Source organism: Pyrus communis, chromosome 11, assembly GCF_041283825.1.
Source record: "Pyrus communis isolate YQ-2024b chromosome 11, ASM4128382v1, whole genome shotgun sequence".
In the NCBI taxonomy this organism is placed as follows: Eukaryota; Viridiplantae; Streptophyta; class Magnoliopsida; order Rosales; family Rosaceae; genus Pyrus; species Pyrus communis.
In genome coordinates this window covers 10,028,906-10,050,047 of record NC_142575.1, presented here as the reverse complement: position 1 = coordinate 10,050,047, position 21,142 = coordinate 10,028,906, and the positions used below count along the sequence as shown (strand labels likewise).

At 36.0% G+C, this 21,142-nt stretch overlaps 1 protein-coding gene across 2 annotated transcripts; it reads left to right on the top strand.

Moving 5' to 3' along the window:
• The first annotated feature begins 16,642 nt into the window (after positions 1 to 16,642).
• On the top strand, positions 16,643 to 20,647 carry LOC137741840 (auxin response factor 18). Of its 2 annotated transcripts, XM_068481546.2 has the most exons (5): positions 16,643 to 16,922; positions 17,035 to 18,392; positions 19,160 to 20,028; positions 20,159 to 20,224; positions 20,428 to 20,647. In XM_068481546.2, the coding sequence occupies exons 2-5, from the start codon at positions 17,274 to 17,276 to the stop codon at positions 20,507 to 20,509; spliced, it is 2,136 nt and encodes a 711-aa protein (XP_068337647.2). In that variant the 5' UTR covers positions 16,643 to 16,922; positions 17,035 to 17,273; the 3' UTR covers positions 20,510 to 20,647. The 2 variants fall into 2 exon arrangements, with proteins under 2 accessions (XP_068337647.2, XP_068337646.2); XM_068481545.2 differs by having other exon boundaries at positions 16,830 to 18,392.
• The last annotated feature ends 495 nt before the right edge of the window (positions 20,648 to 21,142 follow it).

Genomic DNA, 21,142 nt, shown 5'->3' with positions numbered 1-21,142 from the left:
ACTACGAACAAACTTTCTAATTTTGTTTCCATTTTTAGCAAAGATGGAGAGAAAGAAAAGGAGTCAATTTTCTCTAGTTCACGTTAAAAGTGCACATTTGAGTTACAAATCTGAACAAGATTCGTTAAATTATTTAACTTAACAAGATCTAATGGCTTATTGTTTGAATGTGTAAATAAAATGTTTATTTTTGTTGTGCAGCAAAAGCCATAGAGTGAATGGTCCATACCATCTTTGCTTATATTGGGCTCATCAGCCTTCAGGGTCCACAACAACAAAATATACATTTGAACAAAAGCAGTTAGATCATTTGATCTAATGAGATCAATGACTTTTGTTCAAATATGTAACTTAAATGTGCATTAGAAAAAGCCTAAGAAAAAGAGAGTGAAAGGTCCATATCATCTTCACTTCTATTGGGCTCATCAGCCTTCAGGGTCCACAACCAAAAACATATATATATATATATATATACACATTTCTATTCACAAGTAAACCTAACATGAACTAGTATGTGTATGAAATGGTTAATAACACTTTCAAGTAACCAAAAATGCTTTTACAATGTTTTGCAGAATATGAAAGTATGTGTAGATTCTAAAAGAACTTTTCGGTGCTCTTTGGATAAGTATTTGGACGAAGTGTACTTTAAAAAAAAAAAAAAAAAAAGCACTCAAATTTTCATGAAGAAAATATACTTTAAATAAATAAAAACAATTCTAACAAAAACGCTAATGACTATAAGCGTTTTCTAGGTGAACACTCAAGAGAGTTCCAAGGGTTCGAACCAAATGGATGCAAACAAATGGATAAAATAGTGAATAAGAGAGCATTGAACATCAAGTACAATGATACGTTGAAGTCACAGTGTCACACACAAAGCATAACAAATTTATTATTAAAAAAAAAATTTGCGTGAATTATGAACAGAGAGAGCTTCGACTTTCAACGAAAGTGCATAAAAAAGTAGTTGCACATTTTCATTATGTACTTTCTATGGCAATCGTTTTAAATGCCTCTCCTTCGCCCGCACGAGAGACTTCTATGTTAGTCGGAAATAACGGCTTTGTTATGAAAGAGGAGGCTGACTACGCCCATTCCTTCACAAGACAAAGCGTAGGCAGCGGCCACACAGCCATTTGGCTGGTCATTTGTTGACATACTTTCATGTGTTTCTTTGTGTAACACACATATCACTAAAAATAAAATGATCTCTTTATATGGTTTTTGAGATTGTTCATTGTGAATTATTTTAGTTGTTACGTGAAAAATTTCTATTGAATTAAAGAAATCACTAGTCCAACTGGAGGATTTAATTTGATAAAAATGCTCTCAATTTAACAGAGATTTTTTTATAGAATTACAAAATGATTGACAATGACAATCTCAGAAACCACAACTATCGATTTAAATCTCAATAATCAAAGTTAAGAGTTATAACAATCTCAATGACCATTTTGATTTAAAAGACAAGTTGTATACAATTACGATCGGTTATTACGTAAGTTTTAATCAAGAAGCTACACTTTATTCAATTGAATGATTGTAGGGCTACTTGGATTTAAAAATTATTAATAAATAAAATTGGAGTATTGGAGCAAGGTTGTTCACGTGTACTCATCAACACTTGAGATTTTCAGTGAATTCGAAAGTCAAAGTAGCACATCACGTGTCATAAAATCAGTGTAAAAATATTAAAAAATATATCTTATTTACACTTATATTGTATTCTGGATACATCAAAATATCTTTGTCTAATATGCTGTAGCGTATACCAATCAATCTCTGGTACAAATATTGGCCCCTCCTCCATGGTCCATCACCACTTGCTGAAATGGTCACAACCCTCAAGCAATTGAACATTATTTTCTCTGATATGTTATGCGAGGGTAAAAGGCTTTTTGTCCAAGGATTTCAAATTTTCCACACGAAATTGAACATTATTTTCTCGGTTGGACAACTTTTTCCCTGATCTTTTTAGGACCAGTATCCATACCCTACATTTACTTTTACAAAACACTTTAGTTAGTAATTGTACAAAGGTTAGTAGGGTAAGTTTATTATAGCCTAGATTACCGGATAGTGCGATATGATGCACGCCTTACAGCGCAAAATTTTTCTCAAACGTCCTGTAATTGATAGCAGCATTATGAAATGTGGTTAGTGTTTCTTCCTGAGGATATTGAAACGGAGATTGACATGTAAGTTCTCGAAGAATTACATAGACCGATTCAAATAGCTCCAAACCACAAAACACCCTCTCGACTCATTTGAGGTGTTCACTTACAGATTGAAGCAATCCGTATACCCGTTGAAGTGATTATTTGATCAGTCAAGGATATGAATTATGCCCTTGTGTGTTAAACTATGAAGTCTTATTCCAAATTGCTAGAGTTACAGTTTATGTCGTTGACATGAATCTCACTAAGACTCTGGAAGAGCTTGAGAAAACTATCTCGAACCTGAAGACGGAATTTGAGATGAAGAATCTTAGGAAAACTCGTTTATGCCTTGACCTGAAGTTCAAGCATTGTTTTGACAGTAATTTGGTCTACCAGTCGAACTATACCCCGAAGGTATTACCTTTGAGTATACCTATGATCTTCCATACACTATATGGAAATGAGACCCTTGAAAAGGTTATGGAATCCAAACTTCCATATCTGAGTTCAACTTTGCGCTTTGTTGTACTTAGCTCATTGCAATTAGAAAGGACACCCTCATTTGCTGTTGATTTATTGGTAAAGATACAACACAGCCTACACGCAACCACTGAATTGGTATTAAAGAGGTTTTTCAGCTACCCTGAAAGGTACTACGGATTTGGGCTAATCCCAACGCATCCCGAGCGGATATGACCCCCTGATCCTCGAAATGATGCTTGCCTTATTTGCTATGTTGATGCATGTTACTTATCAAACCCGCACAAGGTAAATCCCAAAATTGTTATGTATTTACCGTTAGGGATATCACAATATCTTGGTAGCCGATCCCATACAACCTTGTTAACCTCTACACGACATCACTGTCGAAGTCAACCTTTCAGAAACTTGTTTGAGGAATTGGTATGCCTAACCATTCATATGCAATGCTTGTAGTTCTCATTTGGAAGTTCTGTCAAACGCAGGGGGAGTATCTAGAAGTATACTCACTTCATCTTAATGTACTTTTTTTTCTCCATGATTAGGATCATTTTTCCCACTGGGTTTTTGCCACCTTACTAGGTTTTGACAAGGCACCCATCCTGGGCTGGTTATACTTGTGTGAACTCTTCTACTTAGGTCTAAAAGACGTATAGTTTTGAATTAATGCAACCTCTCACTTTTCTCCTTAGTCTATGGGTTTTTCTCTCACCTTGGGTTTTACCATAGCGTGGTTTTGTGAGTTTTACCTTTTATGCATTCTTCCCTTGATCTGATACTCGCATTCGCTCATCGTGGCGATAACTTCATCAACTGTAGTTGCTTCATCGCTGAAAACCTGATGCGCCATTTAGTTGAGTATTTACACACTCAAATGGGAGTGTTGTAGTCCTATTAGATTATGAATGTGATTGTGTAAATCCTAACATATCTAAGATATCCTTATGGGATTCTACTATATCTCTTAGACTAGATATTATCCTATTAGGGTAAGGATTTAACCTTCCATACTACTATAACTAAAGGCACAATGAGGTGATACAACACACACCTCACAATTACATCTCTCTCTCTCTCTTCTCTCTATCTGCCGCACCCCTTCTCTTTATTACCTCTATAATTGTTCAGTAAATTATGCATACAACAATAAATACTTAAAAATCAAATTTAAAGTAATATTATTCTTCACAAAAATTATAACAAAAAAGTAGTGTACCCACATATTATTAAAATATTAAAAAAAATATTAATATTTTTTAATACATATAATTAGCATGGGTACATTTAGCAAAATGAAAAATGGGTACAAATACAAATAAAAGTTTAAAAAATATGAGCACAAAAAGGAATTAATATATGGGTACAAATTAAAGCTAAAAGGAAAATTGGTACAATTCAAAAAAAAAAAAGGCTTGCAAAAAAAAAATACAAACTAAATATAAAAATATATTATAAAAAATTCAGTCATAAATATAAATATACCAAATGTAACGTTTCTAACACTAAATGAATATATTTAGAAACCAAAAGTATTTTATTAGGAAGTGTTATTGGCACTCCAAAAATCTCATTCTACACTCCTCACAAGTGTATTTTTCTTTCCTAATATAGAAAGTTTGGAGTGTAGAATAAGATTTTTTGAGTGCTAATAACAATTCCCTTTTATTATTGAAATAATTAATGACGTTTATTAAAATCTAAGGACCTTGATCAAAAATTGAAAAGGAATAAGGTTTTAATTAATGGAGTAGGAAAAATAGGAATGGGAACCTAATTTTTCCTTATTTAATTACCAAATTGATTTAGTAAAAATTTCATAAACGCTACTTTGATTAAAGCGGTGTGCACATACTGTTCAAATAATGACTCTTGTCAATATACCATTCCAGCTCATGTTTCAGCGTTGCTACTTAACAATACGGTCTAGTAGTAATCTTCTTCACTTGTAAGTGAGAGGTTTTACCACCTAACTTTATTGTTTTGGGGTAGAATACTGGAGATATTGACCAAGTTTCACATGGAGAGTTGATGGATGATGATGAGATGAGTTGCTTAAACTATCAGTTGCATGTGCGCATTGTTGAGTTAAGGTGATCCACTTATCAATCTGTGTGCTCAAAATTTCTAATCCAATTTGATTCAAAGCCAATAAGATTGACAACAATAAACTAAATTACATTCAATTTATTCGTGATGAAATGTGAATCGAAACATTAACATCAACGGCAAGAGATTAAATTACCAAATTGATTTAGTAAAAATTTCACAAACGCTACTTTGATTAAAGGCGTGTGCACATACTGTTCAAATAATGACTCTTGTCAATTTACCATTCCAACTCATGTTTCAGTGTTGCCACTTAGTAGTACAGTCTAGTGATAATCATCTTCACTTGTAAGCATTGTTCTAAAAATCCCCGTCTAGGCGGTTGGCCACCGCCCCGATTAATGTCTAGGCGTTTGAAAATTAAGAAAGGGCACTTAGACCTGCTGAGGCGCCCACCTAGGTTGCAATTCACTTAGATAGAAAATAATTAACTTTCATTTTGCATTTTATTTTTTTTCAATAAATTGTAAAAGACTTGTTGAATACTTAAATGAACGGACATTATATGCTTGTTACCCATGTTTTCATTATGTTTCAATATTTCATAATATATATGTCATTCTATTTTGTGTTTTATGATGTAATTATATATATATTAAGTATAAGGAGACTTATTTACACAAAATACAATAGATTTACATAAATCCGCCTAGTCCACCTCAGCACCCGCCTAAGTGCTAGGCCCCAGCCCACTGCCCGACTAGCGCCTAGCGTCCTTTTTGTAAGTGAGAAATCTTAGGTTTGATTCTAGCCAAAGGCGAATTTGAACCACATTATTGTTAGCATATTGTGAGGCTTAGTCCACATCCCTCCGAATAGATAATATTGTTTTGTTCAAAAAAGAAAAAAAAAATCATGTTTCAATGTTAATCTACCACCTCCTTTAATTTATTAAGTGTTTTCCACTGAAGCACTCACATATCTTCTGCTTTCTTGAAGACAAGTTATAATCTACGAAATTCTTACACGAAGTCATCAAGGAGTCTTGGAGTGTTAAAATACATATGAAAAGTGCTCAAGCTAATGTGCAACACATGATGTATTTTGATGAAATTTCTAGTAAAGATTGATAGAAGTGGTACATCCACACGAAAAGTAGAGTCTAGTTAGTAAGTGCATATTTGGTACTCTACTTGAATCCAACTTTTTAAACTCAAAAACAATTTTCAAGTTTTAAGCCTTAAAAACTTTTTTGGTATGATTATTTTCAAAACTTGAACTCAAGACTAACTAAAAAATGTAGTTTATTCTCTAAAAACATAAAAAGTGAGTTTTTAGAGTTTTTAAATTTAAACTCACTTATTTCTTTTCTCTCCCTCCTCCCCTCTCACTCCAAATCTATCTCTCTATCTTTTCTTTTTTCTCTCTCCTCTTTTTTTTTACCTTCTTCGTCTCTCCTCCAATCTGCTCTCTTCATTCTCTCAGTTCTTTCTCTCACTCTTCTTCCTCTCTATCTTGTCCAATCATCTCTCTTCTTTCTCTTTCCTTCAATCATCTCTTACTTTCTTTTCTCCTCTCTCATGTTTCTCCCTCTCCTGCAACCCCATATTTTTAGATCTCTTTGTCTAGTTTAAGTTGTAAGATTTAAAATTTTTAAATCACAAACCAATCAAGTTTTTTAGTCTTAAGGGAAATTGTTTTCAAGAAATGTTCTTAATAAATGTTTTGAGAAATGATAAAAAAAATTCAAATAGGATACCAAACAGGTCCTAAATTGGCGAGACTTTTGTTTGGTGGTAGTTGTGCATCCTCATAGCTAAGTAGTCCATGTGGTGTTCGTGAAAAATATGAAAACATAACATAAATTGCGTTTTAAAGAGTACATATAACAAATGATTCTTGGGATCGATTTGCAAATGACTACTTGGAAGAAGTTATTTACAAATTCTTTGTACCTCTTTGTAATACTTAGATAGGACACTCCTGGTTCCGTTTGTGAGCGTTAGGCTTCTAATGGGTTGGGCCATGCGTCAAGAGCTTGGACTACGAACAAACTTCCTAATTTTGTATCCAATTTTAGCAAAGATGGAGAGAATGAAAAGGAGTCAATTTTCTGTAGTTCACGTTAAAACTGCACATTTGAGTTACAAATATGAACAAGATTCGTTAAATTATTTCACGTAACAAGATCTAATGGCTTATTGTTTGAATGTGTAAATAAAATGTTTATTTTTAATGTGCATTAGAAAAAGCCATAGATTGAATGATCCATAGCATCTTTGCTTATATTGGGCTCATCAGCCTTCAGGGTCCACAACAACAAAATATACATATGAATAAGAGCCATTAGATCATTTGACTAAACGAGATCGATGACTTTTGTTATAATGTGTAACTTAAATGTGCATTAGAGAAAGCCTAAGAAAAAGAGAGTGAACGGCCCATATCATCTTCACTTCTATTGGGCTCATCAGCCCTTAGGGTCCACAACAAAAAATAATAATAATACATTTATCTTCACAAGTAAACTCAACATGAACTAGTATGTGTATGAAATGGCTAGTAACACTTCCAAGTAATCAAAAACACTTTTACAATACTTTGCATAATATGAAAATATGTGCAGATTCTAAAAGAACTTTTCAGTGCTCTTTGGAAAAGTATTTGGACGAAGTGTACTTCCAAATACTTTTAAAAAAAACACTTAAATTTTCATAAAAACAAATATACTTTAAATAAATAAAAGTAGTTCTAACAAAAACGCTAATGACTATAAGCTTTTTCTATGTGAACACCCAAGAGAGTTCCAAGGGTTAGAACCAAGTGGATGCAAACAAATGGATAAGGTAGTGAATAGGAGAGCATTGAATATCAAGCACAATGATATATTGAAATCACACACAAAGCATAACAAATTAAAAAAATAAATTGCGTGAATTATGAATAGAGAGAGTTTCGACTTTCAACGGAAGTGTATAAAAAAAAGTCCAACGCACAAGACAAAGCGTGGGCAGCGGCCACACGGCCATTTGGCTGGTCGTGTGTTGACATGCTTGCATGTGTTTCTTTGTGTAACACGCATATCACTAAAAACAAAATGATCTCTTTATATGGTTTTTGAGATTATTCATCGTTAATTATTTTAGTTATTTTGTGAAAAAAATTTTTGTTGAAATAAAGAAACCACTAGTTCAATTGGAGGATTTACTTTGACAAAAAGGCACTCAATTTAAATGAGACTTTTCAAAATGATCAAAATCGTCACATCTCGGCCCAAGCCCCCACCACATTCTGGGCTCGACTCCACTGTAGCACGATATTGTCTGCTTTGAGCCCCAACCACGCCCTCACGATTTTGTTTCTGAGAACTCAGATGAGAACTTCCCAATGGGTCACCCATCCTGGATTGCTCTCGCGTGAAATCGCTTAACTTCGACGTTTTGATGGAACCCAAAGCCAATGAGCTCCCAAAATGCCTCGTGCTAGGTAGAGATGGGAATATACATATAAGGCTTACAGGATTCACTCCCCTGAGTAATGTGGGATGTTACAAAAATGATTGACAGTGGATAATATCAGAGATCACAACTATCGATTTAAATCTTAAAGACCAAAGTAAGGAGATACCAATCTCAATAACTATTTTGATTTAAAAGCCAAGCTGTATACAATTATTATCGGTTATTACGTATGTTTTACTCCAAATAAGAAGCAACATATTATTCAATTGAATGATTGTAGGACTAATTGGATTTAAAAAATTATTAATAGATAAAATTGGAGTATTGGAGCAAGGTTGTTCACGTGTGCTCATCAACTCTTGAGATTTTCAGTGAATCCGAAAATCAAAGCAGCACATCATGTGTCATAAAATCATTGAAAAAATATTTATAAAAAAAGATCTTATTTAGGTTTATATTGTATTCTGAATACATCGAAATATCTCTGTCTGATATGCTGTAGCGTATACCAATCAATCTCTGGTACAAATATTGGCCCCTCCTCCATGGTCCATCACCACTTGCTAAAATGGTCACAACCCTCAAGCAACCTCTCTGTTTGACTTGTGCGAGAGTAAAAGGCTTTTTGTCCAAGGATTTTCAAATTTTCCCCACGAAATTGAACATTATTTTCTCAGTTGGACAACTGTTTCCCTGATCTTTTTAGGACCAGAATCCATCCCTACATTTACTTTTACAGAACACTCTAGTTAGTAATTGTACACAGGTTATTAGGGTAAGTCTGTAATAGTCCGGATTATGGGGTAGTCCGATTTTATATTAATTAGATTGGTAGGTAAGTAAAAATAATTACACAGACGGAGAATAAGCCTGAGAGCCACATGGAATTAAAGCTGTCAATTTTTTTTCTCGACCAAAACTCAATCTTGACTGTTATTGCTTAAAAAGAAAAATCTCGACCGTTCATTTTTCATATTACTAAGCAGTTCGAACTATTAAAGAAAACTAAGGTTATTAATTTGTTACTCTTAGGGCTCATTTGGAAGTGTGCTTTTAAAATGACTGTAAACGTTTTTGGTAGAAATGTTTTTGGAACAAATCTTAATAAAAATGCAAGTGAGCCATGGAAAAGCACTTAAAGTGCTTCCTACAAGAATCACATAACAAGTGTTTTTGGAACTCAAAAATATTTTATTTAAAAACGCTTTTAATCATTTTAAAATCACTTCCAAAAGAATTCTTATTCTTTAGTTCTAAGACAAGCATTACTCATTGAGTAAAAAAGTAATATCTGCACCTTTTCGTGAGATTGCGCTTATTTCATTATTTATGAATAATATATATTTTATTATATAAATTTTATAATTTGAACCGTTCAATGAGCATGAGACTCAAACGCAGGTGTCCACGTATTGTGAGAGGTTATGATAACATGATACCTACGTACTATCTACCCATTCATTACCGTCTGTTTTTCTTCCTTCTTTATTTTAATTAAAAGAGGTCTCAAACACGGCACATGATGAAGTCTGTGTCATTATATTGTTGAAATTAGAAGGACTTAATATGGTTTAGGTATACGTTTACGTTAACGTTCTGGTTCAATAATACATATCGATATTGCATATGTTATTATGGTATGGGCCGAAGATAATTATATATACATAAATAATATTAAGTTATTAAACTGAGACGTCGCTACCACTGTGTACTGGTCTCTTATATTAGGTGAGATGTTTACATCTCTTTGGGTTTGTGTTGGGTTGGGTCAATGAGTGTGAGTCCGACATTCTTACAAGGACAGAGTGGAGCCGCAGGCCCACGACACGACTCCGAAACGATGTGTCTCAGACAATTGTGGGGTATTCTATTCACCTCCCGATCCTCAGCGTACGGGTGTCGCCAGATCCAGCCTTCAACCCAACTCCGCCCAAGCGTGTTTGTTCAGAACTCAAACTAAACACAGAGATTCGTGGATTACTATTTAATGGGTGTATGTTCATCATTTTATTTATCATTGTTAGATGAGTTTGAATTTTGAAATTCGTGTGGTGGATATGAACAAATCTCAAAATTCAAACTCATTTAGGATAATGAACATACATCACACTAAATGATAATGAGCAAAAATGCACTCAATATGAGAATCCATTAAAAATTCTGCAGACGTGGCAGTGCCAGGTCATCATAAATCACTCAAGTCAAAACTCGTACGACATCTCTCTCTCTGTCAGCTCATCCTCATGGGTTGTCTCTAGCTGTCCAACTCCTCACTCCGCCTTGTGATATACGGAAGGAGGTCCAAAGAGCTAAGGGCGCACCCACGGCGCATGTTAGCAAATGCTGGCAAATGACAGCAATAACCCCACAAATTTTATTATTTTATTTTGTATTTTTTGTTCTGAACAACGACAGTCTAACCGGTAGTAGCGTCAGTTGGGTTGTCGTTTTTAAGGGCCGAAGACAAAGACAAAGCTGTCGTTGGGTCATTTGGTTTGGACCAATGAAAACCAGAAATTAATTTACTTGGCATTTTATTTTATTTTAAAAAATTAAGTTGCCGTTTGGTGTTCGGATGGAAAAAGAACAAAATTGGAAATCGAAAGGAGGACAACGGTCTCCTTTTTTAGAGAGTTTAAAACATGATATTTGTCTTGTATTGGTGTGATTGTTTGCTACTTTACCAGCTCACTTGATATAAACGTTCATATCCTTGGCCTTCTTCACATGGTGGAAAACCCTACCAACAATCCAGTACGCCCTTTTACGTGTTCAAATAACTCATATTGATTACTTCTCTGAAGAAAAAAAGAGTTTAAATAACTTAACTCCGCTCTAACCAATACCTAGGCCTTTAGTCATAAAACCTCACACCTGTCAGATTGTGCTGGTGATAATTACCAAATCTGAAACAATATCAGTGTTGTCTGAAGTTGTCATTCTACTCGTCTCTCTGAAAATTTCATATTACGTATGGCAAATGTTAAGCTTAACATGTAGACAATAAGCAAAAATGGAGTGACGTGAAGTATGTATGACCTTTTAGGCTTCATACATGAAACAACTTACTCTAATACCATGAAGAAAATTGAAGTTCCACTATAAAACCAATTGACAATATGGAAGTGGCCCATCTTACTTATAAGCTCATGTAAGATCTCTCATCTCATTAATATGAACTTCATTCTCAACATCACGTACGTGATTAGTAATTAAATGTGTCACGTAGATGACTCGTAACTAAATGTGTTGAAGGCGGTTTGTTTGGAGAGTTTGTTCATTTTTCATACAATTTGTACATGTTACGTGTTATATTATCATTAGTTAATTACATTCACAATTAAAGTAAATAGTTCGGTTAAACAGACCAACAATATAAGATACTGAAACAGTTTGGTAAGAAAACACATACTGTATCTACGTACATTTAACAAATAATTAATCATGTGAACATATTTAGGTTCAATTAACGTCGGCAACAAAGTTTTTGTTTTTCCTCAATTTAAAACAAAAGGGGTCAATTTGGAGGACCACAGAGAGTAACGAGCTTAAAGAAAAGCAAACAAATCCAGAGGGATGATGAGGACCCCACACTCGTACTATTAGGGGTTGGTTTAGCCTCCTGGCTATGGGGACGGCAATTTGTACGTTAATTGGACCAAACATAAGAAGAATTAATTGTTACAAAAGCCACCTAATTTGATGTTGTCATGCTAAATCTAGTTTAATTTTTCATCAAAAGAATCTAATTTAATTTAGATTAATTGCAAAGGTCACATCATTTACACTTGTTGTCTCGATCTTGTGTTTTGCTATCAATTGGGAGTACGTTTAACCGACCAAATTCATATATCTTTGTCTAAATTTTAACTTCTTTGACTTTTCACAATATATTGATGTATCTAAAGTACCGAATTTGAATGGTTAGATTAAGGTTGTCAAGATTTAAACATGTAAATTTAATCGTTATATGTACTATGACTTATTTTCATACATTGGTACGTTGTTGATTTTTTACTTTAAGAATTTGTAGGTTAAGCTAAAAAGTAAAATGGGTGTCTAAAATCAGAGAAAATCTGAGGTCCGGCATTCGAATCAAGTGTTTGTGAGGGCCTTAGACACAAAAACCCCCATGACCCACCACCTCCTATTTTAAGGCCAATACTATCTCTTGTAATAGTCTCGCCCCTTCTCACACCACCTCATAGCCCACCACTTTCAAGTTCCTCACACAAGAATCTCTCCTAAAATCATGTTTAGAGGCTAAGAGGAGAGATTCTTATGTGAAGAACCCAAAGGTGGTGGGCCATGGGGTTGTGTGAGAAAGGGTGAGATCATTACATGAGGTAGCGGTGGGTCTCAAAACAGAAGGTCGTGGACCATAGAGATAATGTGAGAGGAAGGTAGCTGGGTCTTTACATAGAATATTAGTGGATCTCTAAACAGAAGGTGGTTGAGACATGGAAAGATTTTGTGTTTAAAATTCGCAATAACATATGGTCCGAACGCAAGACTTCAGACATTTTTAGATAAGAGGGGACTCTTTCTTTCTTTCTTTTTCATAGGTGACAATTGAATTAATGTGATTATGAAATCCCACAAGAGGTATCATATGTGTCGGGATTGATGTTGGTCCCGTTGCTTCACCAGAAGCTTTCAACTTTTCACAATAAATAGATTTTTCCATTACGAGTCTGATGTTGTCACTTAAAAGAATGTTAAAATAGTGTATTACTCTTATAATTATTGTTGTTGTATATATATTTTTAGTCCAATTAATGTAAATATTTTTAATTACTTTAATCTACATCCAGAGTTTCAAATTTAATGCAAATAACGAATATATTGACTTGCCAGCTTTACATAATTTCTATTGACTTCCAAAATATATGAAATCACAAAATAAAAAGTATTCAACATATAAATCATTGAAAAAAAATGTTGGGGATTTACTTATACTCTTGGTAATATAAGCAAAGAAGGTGATAACGATTTATTCCTTTTCGAATCTCCATAACTAAAATTCTTATGAATTCTCTTGAAAATAAATCGAAAATGTTTGATTATTTAGTGTTGATGTAATTACATATGAAATGATATGAGGGAAGAAGGATCACAAATGCGGATATTCTTAACTAATTGAAGTACAAGCCATTTGAGAGTTTAATAATTTTTAGAATCTAATAAATAAATATCTATGACGATGTAGTTTTAAAAGCAATCACGATAACAATACCAAACAGAAAATCTAAACTCCTTAATTTAACGTTAAATCTATTTAGTCTTACTATCTTATTGTATTTGAGAAATAAGTGAACATAGCACAAAACATTTTTGGGTAATGATACAACTTAATATTTTAATTAAATGGTTTTGTTTTTAATTGTGGAGATTCTCTAGTCCCCGTCTAAAGTTATACTTAGGTAATGTTGACAAATGTTTTTGAAACGTAGTTGGTGTTTTTCCTCAATTTGCCGTTTTCGTCTTGTAGCCCTTGACAATCAGGCCAGCCTGGAATATTTCAGAACTTGTACCCAAAAGGATTTAAGATTTTTTTTTTTTTTTTTTTGAAGAACAAGGATTTAAGAAATTGTACGTAAAAAAAGATTTCAAAATTGTACCAAAAAAGGATCTGAGAGGGGTTATATTTAAACCATTTGAGCAACGGCAATTGTTCTGACAGACGTTTGGTACCTAAATAATGGAATGTCAGGGGAGGGCTAGTGAATTACACTCTGATAGTTAGAGAGAGATCGAAATGTCTCTGTAAGTCTTCCTAGTTCCCTCAAAGGGGGACCGCCATATCGAAGACACCGGTTAATCTCTTTTTAGAAAAGAAAGAAAAAATAATGGAACCTCACACTCAGTGGCGGATCCAGGATTCTAATATAGGGTGGTCCGAATGTAAGACATCCAAAAACAAATTAAGGGAAAATAACATTAAAAAGTTAAACCTTAACTTTTCATCCATAAATCATGGTAAAAACAAAACAAGAAGTTACAAAATCTAAACATATTTTTTTTAACAAAAGATATCTACACCAAGGGAGGAGGGGATGAGCTTAACCTCACAATGAGTTAGTAATAATGTGGTTTGAATTCACCTTTGGCGAGAATCGAATCTAAGACCTCTCACTTACAAGTGAAACTGAATATCACTAGACTATAATATTAAGCAGCCTTAATTCCCTTGTTCTCTCACATTCATAGTTTTCTATCTTTTACGAAATAAATAAAATATAAAAAGTCTTTTCTTTGGCATGAACGAAGATAATAGTTCTCTAAACTCCGTTATTTTTTCTTTTAAATTATCTAAAAAATGGGCAACTTCCAGAAGAAAAAAAAAACAAATTAAAGGTCTTTAAAGTTAGTGGGCTTTTATCACTCTTAAATTCGATAGCCCATAAAGATGTTAATTGAGACGTCCAAAACGACAACGTAGAAGGAAAAAAATAAAATAAAAGAGTCAACGTCTCTTTCATCTTCCTCGTGAGAAAGCTGTTGCAGCCCTGCAATTCCTTCACCTCCTCCATGGATGGACCAGGTTTTGAATGGACTATAACATTATTTGACATTACCTTGGCGTAGGCTATATAGTCTTAGGAGTAGATCTCTCCCCCTGCCGAAACATTTGGAGGGTCCCCGAAGGACCTTCATGGGCATTTTTCCAGTTTTCGGATGGTCCTGCGACCACCTTGGTCCCTCTATGGATCCGCCCATGCTCACACTCTATGGGCATGGGGCACACAAACTAAGCATGCGTTTTAATCACATCTAAACTTATTACATTTCTAGGTAGGCCTAACAATTTTTTGTGTGATTCTTTAAGTTGATACAAAACGATACGAAAATAACAAGTTTCGGGTCAACTTGTAAACGAGTTTGGTCGTTATCGGGTCATCTATTAAAAATCTAATTAGATATCATTTGTCAAATCTAGTTATTAGATATATGACAATTTCTTGCATGATCCGTTAACTTGTTAACAAATCGGGTTGTTATCGGGTCACTGTTAAGATCCCGTTAAGATAATGAATATTACAAAAACACGACATACACAACTGGTTTGTTAAGTCTATTTTTGGGGTTGCATAAATTGGACTAGAAGGACTCAACAACCATGAATGAAGCACCAAAAACTCATACCGATCCTTTTTTGTTTCCTATATCACAACTATGACACAATCATTACTATTGTAAACGAAACCATCGACTCAGATTCAAATTGTAAAATTCATAACAATTCGAAAAACTGAACTTCTTTTTCTTTGTGATTCTTAACCATTAAAACGTCTAGTTTCACATCCTTAAAACAATGAGGTCTGAACTCAAAGTCTTAATCGGAAGTCTCGAAACGTTCGACCGTGAATATCATCTTCGGTCTCCTTGGCTGAACCTTTTTTCTCACTCTTAATTCTAATTGTGACGAGTTCTTATTTATGTCAGATACATACTTTGTACTCCTCAAAAAACCATATCTTTTAATGGAAAACTAATGAAAAAGTTTGAAAACTTTGAATTTTGACGATAAGGACAAAATAAAGGGTAAAGTAAATAGTAACATGATTGACTTTTTAGTGTAAAAATATGGTTTTTTATTCAAATGAACAGTACCGTGAGTTTTTCGTTAAAATTCTCATCTTTTAAAGGCTTGACCTAACACCTCCATGTGCCTGGTGCACTTAAATCAAATTCACATAAGAAATTAAAAAATTTAAGACAACGTAAAGCAAATTTTAAGATTTATAAAGATAAATTTTCAATTTCAAAAGATAAAATAAAATCAAAATGAAGTTATATAAAGTAATATCAAACGAATTTTAAATTTTATAAAGTAAAGTAGTGAATTTTAAATGCAAAGTAAAGTTGTGTTGCGAAACGTCGCATCACAGTAAAAAATCCCACATTTTTAACCTTTTTACCTACACTTTCACCCTATCAAATCCGCCTCGGCTGCCCCGACCAAAACATCGCGGACCCCTACTTCCCCACCAGACACGACCCCACGCTACCGCGCGCTCGTGTACCTCAACATCCATCAACCACGAGCTAAAACTTGCACGCGCCGGAAAAATGGCGTGCAAGAAAACACACAAAGGTCGGTCCTAAACCGACGGGCCAGTTAAATGTCGGAGCAAGGTTAAAATGGAACAAGAGTGGAGTTTTAACTCAAGGGTTGAGTTTAAGTGTTTGTCACTTCACTGCTGTGATTTCGGAGCCAGTCCAAGTACTATAATTACCACTGTTTGTTCCGGTCCCGATATTTTCCATTATTTTATCGGGATGCGGGATCTTGCCAAGGGACCAAACGACTTTTTGTTTTAGTACACACTAAAGAAACAAACCGTATGCAATTTAATTTATTATCGAATTCGCGAAGAATAACATTACATTGTATTAGTGAATTGTTGACTTTTTATTTCAAGTTCTTTGAATTTGCTGAATTTTAAGAAAAATTCCCTTTATAAAGATTTGTTTTGTTTCGGTTCTAGAGAGAGAAGCTCATCACTGTCTTCAGATCTGATTGCGTACTCAGGTGAGAGAGAGAGAGAGAGAGTGAGGAGAGAGAAAGAAGAGAGAGAAAAGCGAGGGTAGATTACTGCTGGGTGGTGTAGTGATCTCAGAACTGTGATTTTTTTTTCTCTGATTTTTTGTTGATTTTTAGTAGGGGTGAAAAATTGGAGTGAAAAGTGAAAACAGAGTGACTTGTTTTTGGTACATTTTGTTTGGTTTGATTTGTATTCTTCTGAAGATTTGGTTGTACCAAAGAAAGGTAAATAAAGGGTGTGAATTCATTGCAGTGATTTGTTTGTTGGAGGTCCACTTTTCATTCACTTTGTTTTTTGCATTAACTTGTTTTGAATCTCTGTGTTTCTTCCTCACAGCATTTACTCACTGAAATCATCAAAAGCCGCTCTCTCTCTCTCTCTCTCTCTAAAAACCTCAAATCCTTTTGTGGTCATGAAGTTGAAGCCTTTATATTTATCATTGCCTTGATACAACAGCAACGTTCTAACAACAAAAAAAGAAAACCCAAATCCAGAAAAAAAAAAAAAAACCCAGAAATCCGTCGTAGTTTTTTAATTTTTGATCATCTGGGTAGTTTTGAAATCGAACCAGAACCATGAAAGAGTCGGAGAAAAGCTTGGATCCTCAGCTGTGGCACGCCTGCGCCGGCGGCATGGTCCACGTGCCTCCGGTGAACTCAGAAGTCTTCTACTTTCCGCAAGGCCACGCCGAGCACGCCCAAGCTGGTGGTGGCGTCGATTTCTTCTCCGCCTCGCCGAGGATCCCGTCGCTCGTTCTCTGCAGGGTGGCCGCCATCAAGTTCATGGCGGACCCGGAAACCGACGAGGTGTTCGCCAAAATTAGGATGAACCCAATTGAGAACAACGAGGCCTTTGCCGCGGACGACGGGTGTACGGAGGCAGATGGGTCTGAAAATCAGGAAAAGCCGGCGTCTTTCGCCAAGACGCTGACCCAATCCGACGCCAACAATGGCGGCGGATTCTCTGTCCCCAGGTACTGCGCCGAGACCATTTTTCCAAGGTTGGATTACTCGGCGGACCCGCCGGTGCAGACGGTGATCGCGAGGGACGTTCACGGCGAGGTGTGGAAGTTCAGGCACATTTACAGAGGTACGCCACGGCGGCATTTGTTAACTACGGGGTGGAGCACATTTGTGAACCAGAAGAAATTGGTGGCTGGAGACTCGATTGTGTTTCTGAGAGCCGAAAATGGCGATCTCTGTGTTGGGATTCGGAGGGCGAAAAGGGGAATAGATGGCGGTGGAGGAAATGAATTGACTTCTGGATGGAACAACAGCCACAGCAGCGGCGGTGGCTCTGGAGGTTGTGTTCTGCCTTACGGCGGGTTCTCTGTATTTTTGAGAGAGGAGGAGAACAAGATGATGAGAAATGGGGGTGGGAATTTGAGTCCCAAGGGGAATATGAGAGGGAAGGGGAGAGTGAGGCCTGAGAGTGTCGTTGAGGCGGCGACTATGGCGGCCAATGGGCAGCCGTTTGAGGTGGTTTACTATCCGAGGGCGAGCACGCCGGAGTTTTGCGTGAAGGCCTCGGCAGTGAGGGCGGCGATGAGGGTGCAGTGGTGTTCCGGAATGAGGTTTAAGATGGCTTTCGAGACTGAGGACTCATCGAGGATCAGCTGGTTCATGGGGACAGTTTCTTCTGTTCAGGTTGCTGACCCGATTCCCTGGCCTAATTCGCCTTGGAGGCTTCTGCAGGTATTTTATTTTTCTGTGATTTTGTTGCTCAACTTGTATTTCTTGTGCAAATTTCGTTTGTTAATTTTGTTTTTTTTGGTCTGATAACTTTAAGAATTCTTCAGATTTTAGCTCTTCAAACGTTTCCAAGTGAATCGGAGTGTTTGTTTAGATTTTCGGAACCTTTGTAGGACTAAGATAAAAATGATTCATAGCATGTCTAATTCAGTGTTGTTTGATTGCGATCCGATTAGAATTTTAGTCGCCTTATCTGCTTTAGATTTTCATTTCCCTATATTATTTTTGTGAGTTTCTGCTTCTACTTTCTTGTCTTCCGATATGTGTCATCGACCACCCTCCTTGTGTGATTTGGCTGTGAATGTGGTCTGAAGCACCAACTTTTGTTGCGGTTAGAACAGGTTTCTGGCATGACTCTCATCTCATGCAGTCACATCCCGGCATGATTCGATATGGAAACATGCACACATGACATCGTCATCCTTAAGGCCAAAAATTGCTCGGGAGAATAGTATGAACTCTATATGGAAAGAGACTTTTTAACTCTTATCTCAAGTAGAATACTTTTTATGTCAGTAAGAACTCCAGTGTCTGAGATGTCTGAATAATTTGTGCGTTCTGGACTCAGTTGTTTTATACGTTCTCCACCGTTGTTGATTTGGTGCAGCTCTCTCTGTTTGTTTCCAAATGTTTAAACCGTGTAACCTTCTTGAAATCCTTCCATTTGATCATCTGGCTTATACATTTATTAACAAACCACAATATTACAGGTGACGTGGGACGAGCCAGATTTGTTACAGAATGTGAAATGTGTCAGCCCATGGTTGATTGAGCTAGTATCAAATTTTCCCATGATCCAAATGTCACCCTTTTCACCACCAAGAAAGAAGTTGCGTCTCCCGCAACACCCAGATTTTTCTCTTGACGGGCAGTTAACATTGCCGTCATTTTCAGGCAACCCCTTCGGGCCCAGCAGCCCCTTGTGTTGTTTACCCAACAATACTCCTGCAGGCATACAGGGAGCCAGGCATGCTCAATTTAGAATATCTTTATCAGATCTCCACCTTAACAACAAACTGCAGTCGGAGCTGTTTTCATCCAGTTTCCAGCGGCTCAATCAAAGTTCTAGAATCTCAAATGGCATCAGGGCAGGCCATACAAGCAGCAATGAGAATCTATCTTGCTTGCTAACAATGGGGAATTCTAGTCAGAACTCGGAGAAGACTGATAATGTGAAGAAACACCAGTTTTTACTCTTCGGTCAACCAATACTTACTGAGCAGCAGATTATTCGGAGTTGTTCAAAAGATGGAAATCAAGACAACACTAAGGTTTTCTTTAACGGTTCAGAATCAGCACTTGGGCGACAGTTTCCGCTAGAAAAATCATCTAGCGTTGGGTTCTCATGGCACAAGGATTTTCAAGCTACTGACCTTGACCTAGAAACTGGTCACTGCAAGGTGTTCATGGAGTCGGAAGATGTGGGACGGACTCTTGACCTCTCGGCTCTTAGTTCTTATGAAGAGCTATATAGGAGGCTTGCTAACATGTTTGGAATAGAAAAACCAGAGATGATGAGCCATGTTCTTTGCCGAGATGTAACAGGTGCTGTTAAACAAACTGGAGTTGAGCCATTCAGGTATAACTTTTTATCTTCCTTGTCTTGAAATCGTCGTATGCCTTTGAACTATGCATGAAAACCTAGCTTACATTTCCAGTATAACTTTTTATTTATTGGGTTTTTTTCCCTTCTCCTTTTTGCAATGCAGTGATTTTATGAAAACTGCAAAAAGACTGACTATTATAACGCATCCGGCCAGCGAAAGTATTGGAAGGTAAGCGGAAAAAAATAGTCTCGTGCTTGATATATTTATTCATCTTCATTCCAATACATTCCCTTCTTTCAAACGCTGCTAAACGTTTCGAACTAATTTTCAATACATAAGAACAGCTTCCTGTGTTTGCCATTTTGAGTTAACTAAGCAGATTTCATCATTTATGTACCGCCTATAAACTGAGTCGAAAAACTGTGTTGCAGGACGTGGATTCGAGGAATGCAAAATGCGGAAAATGGACTGGGAGCAACCAACAAGACGGGTCCTTTGAGCATATTTGCTTAGTGTAGACTAGCATATAGCATTTGAGACCAGGTGCTTGAGAATACTGAGTGTGTTGAAGTTTTTCACTTAATTTTAACTAGGAGAAATGGGATATTGAACTCTTTAATTTTATTAAAATGCCTAATGTTTTGGTGAAAATTTTCTCGCCCATCTAACTTGATCTGATCTAAAGGTGCTCACTCATGAAGATCTTAAACAATTCTATGCATTTAGATAAATCAACTAAACACTTTTTAAACGGGATGACGTATCCACAACAGATTTGAGCGCGTTCTGTTTTTTATGAGTCGAACATGAGACTTCTTTCAACTTAATGGATAAGACAAACTGAAAGGAAAGTATGTACTATAATTTTATCGTCATATAATACCAATTAAATATGTTTATTATTAAAAAAAATTGGGGTTATCTGGCCTGCAATGTCATTGGGTTTATGATGTGGTTGTTGGGATTCTTGAAGACAAATGATGAAGGCAACTGCAGCTGCTTGTTGGGATTCGTTTTGAGGAAAGCCAAGTGCTTGGTTGGCTTCCATGATGCCCATGCAGGCATGTTCCTAAGCTTGAATCCAAGTACTACATGTGAACCAGATTCCAACGAATGGTATTCGTACAGATAGACGACTGTATACTA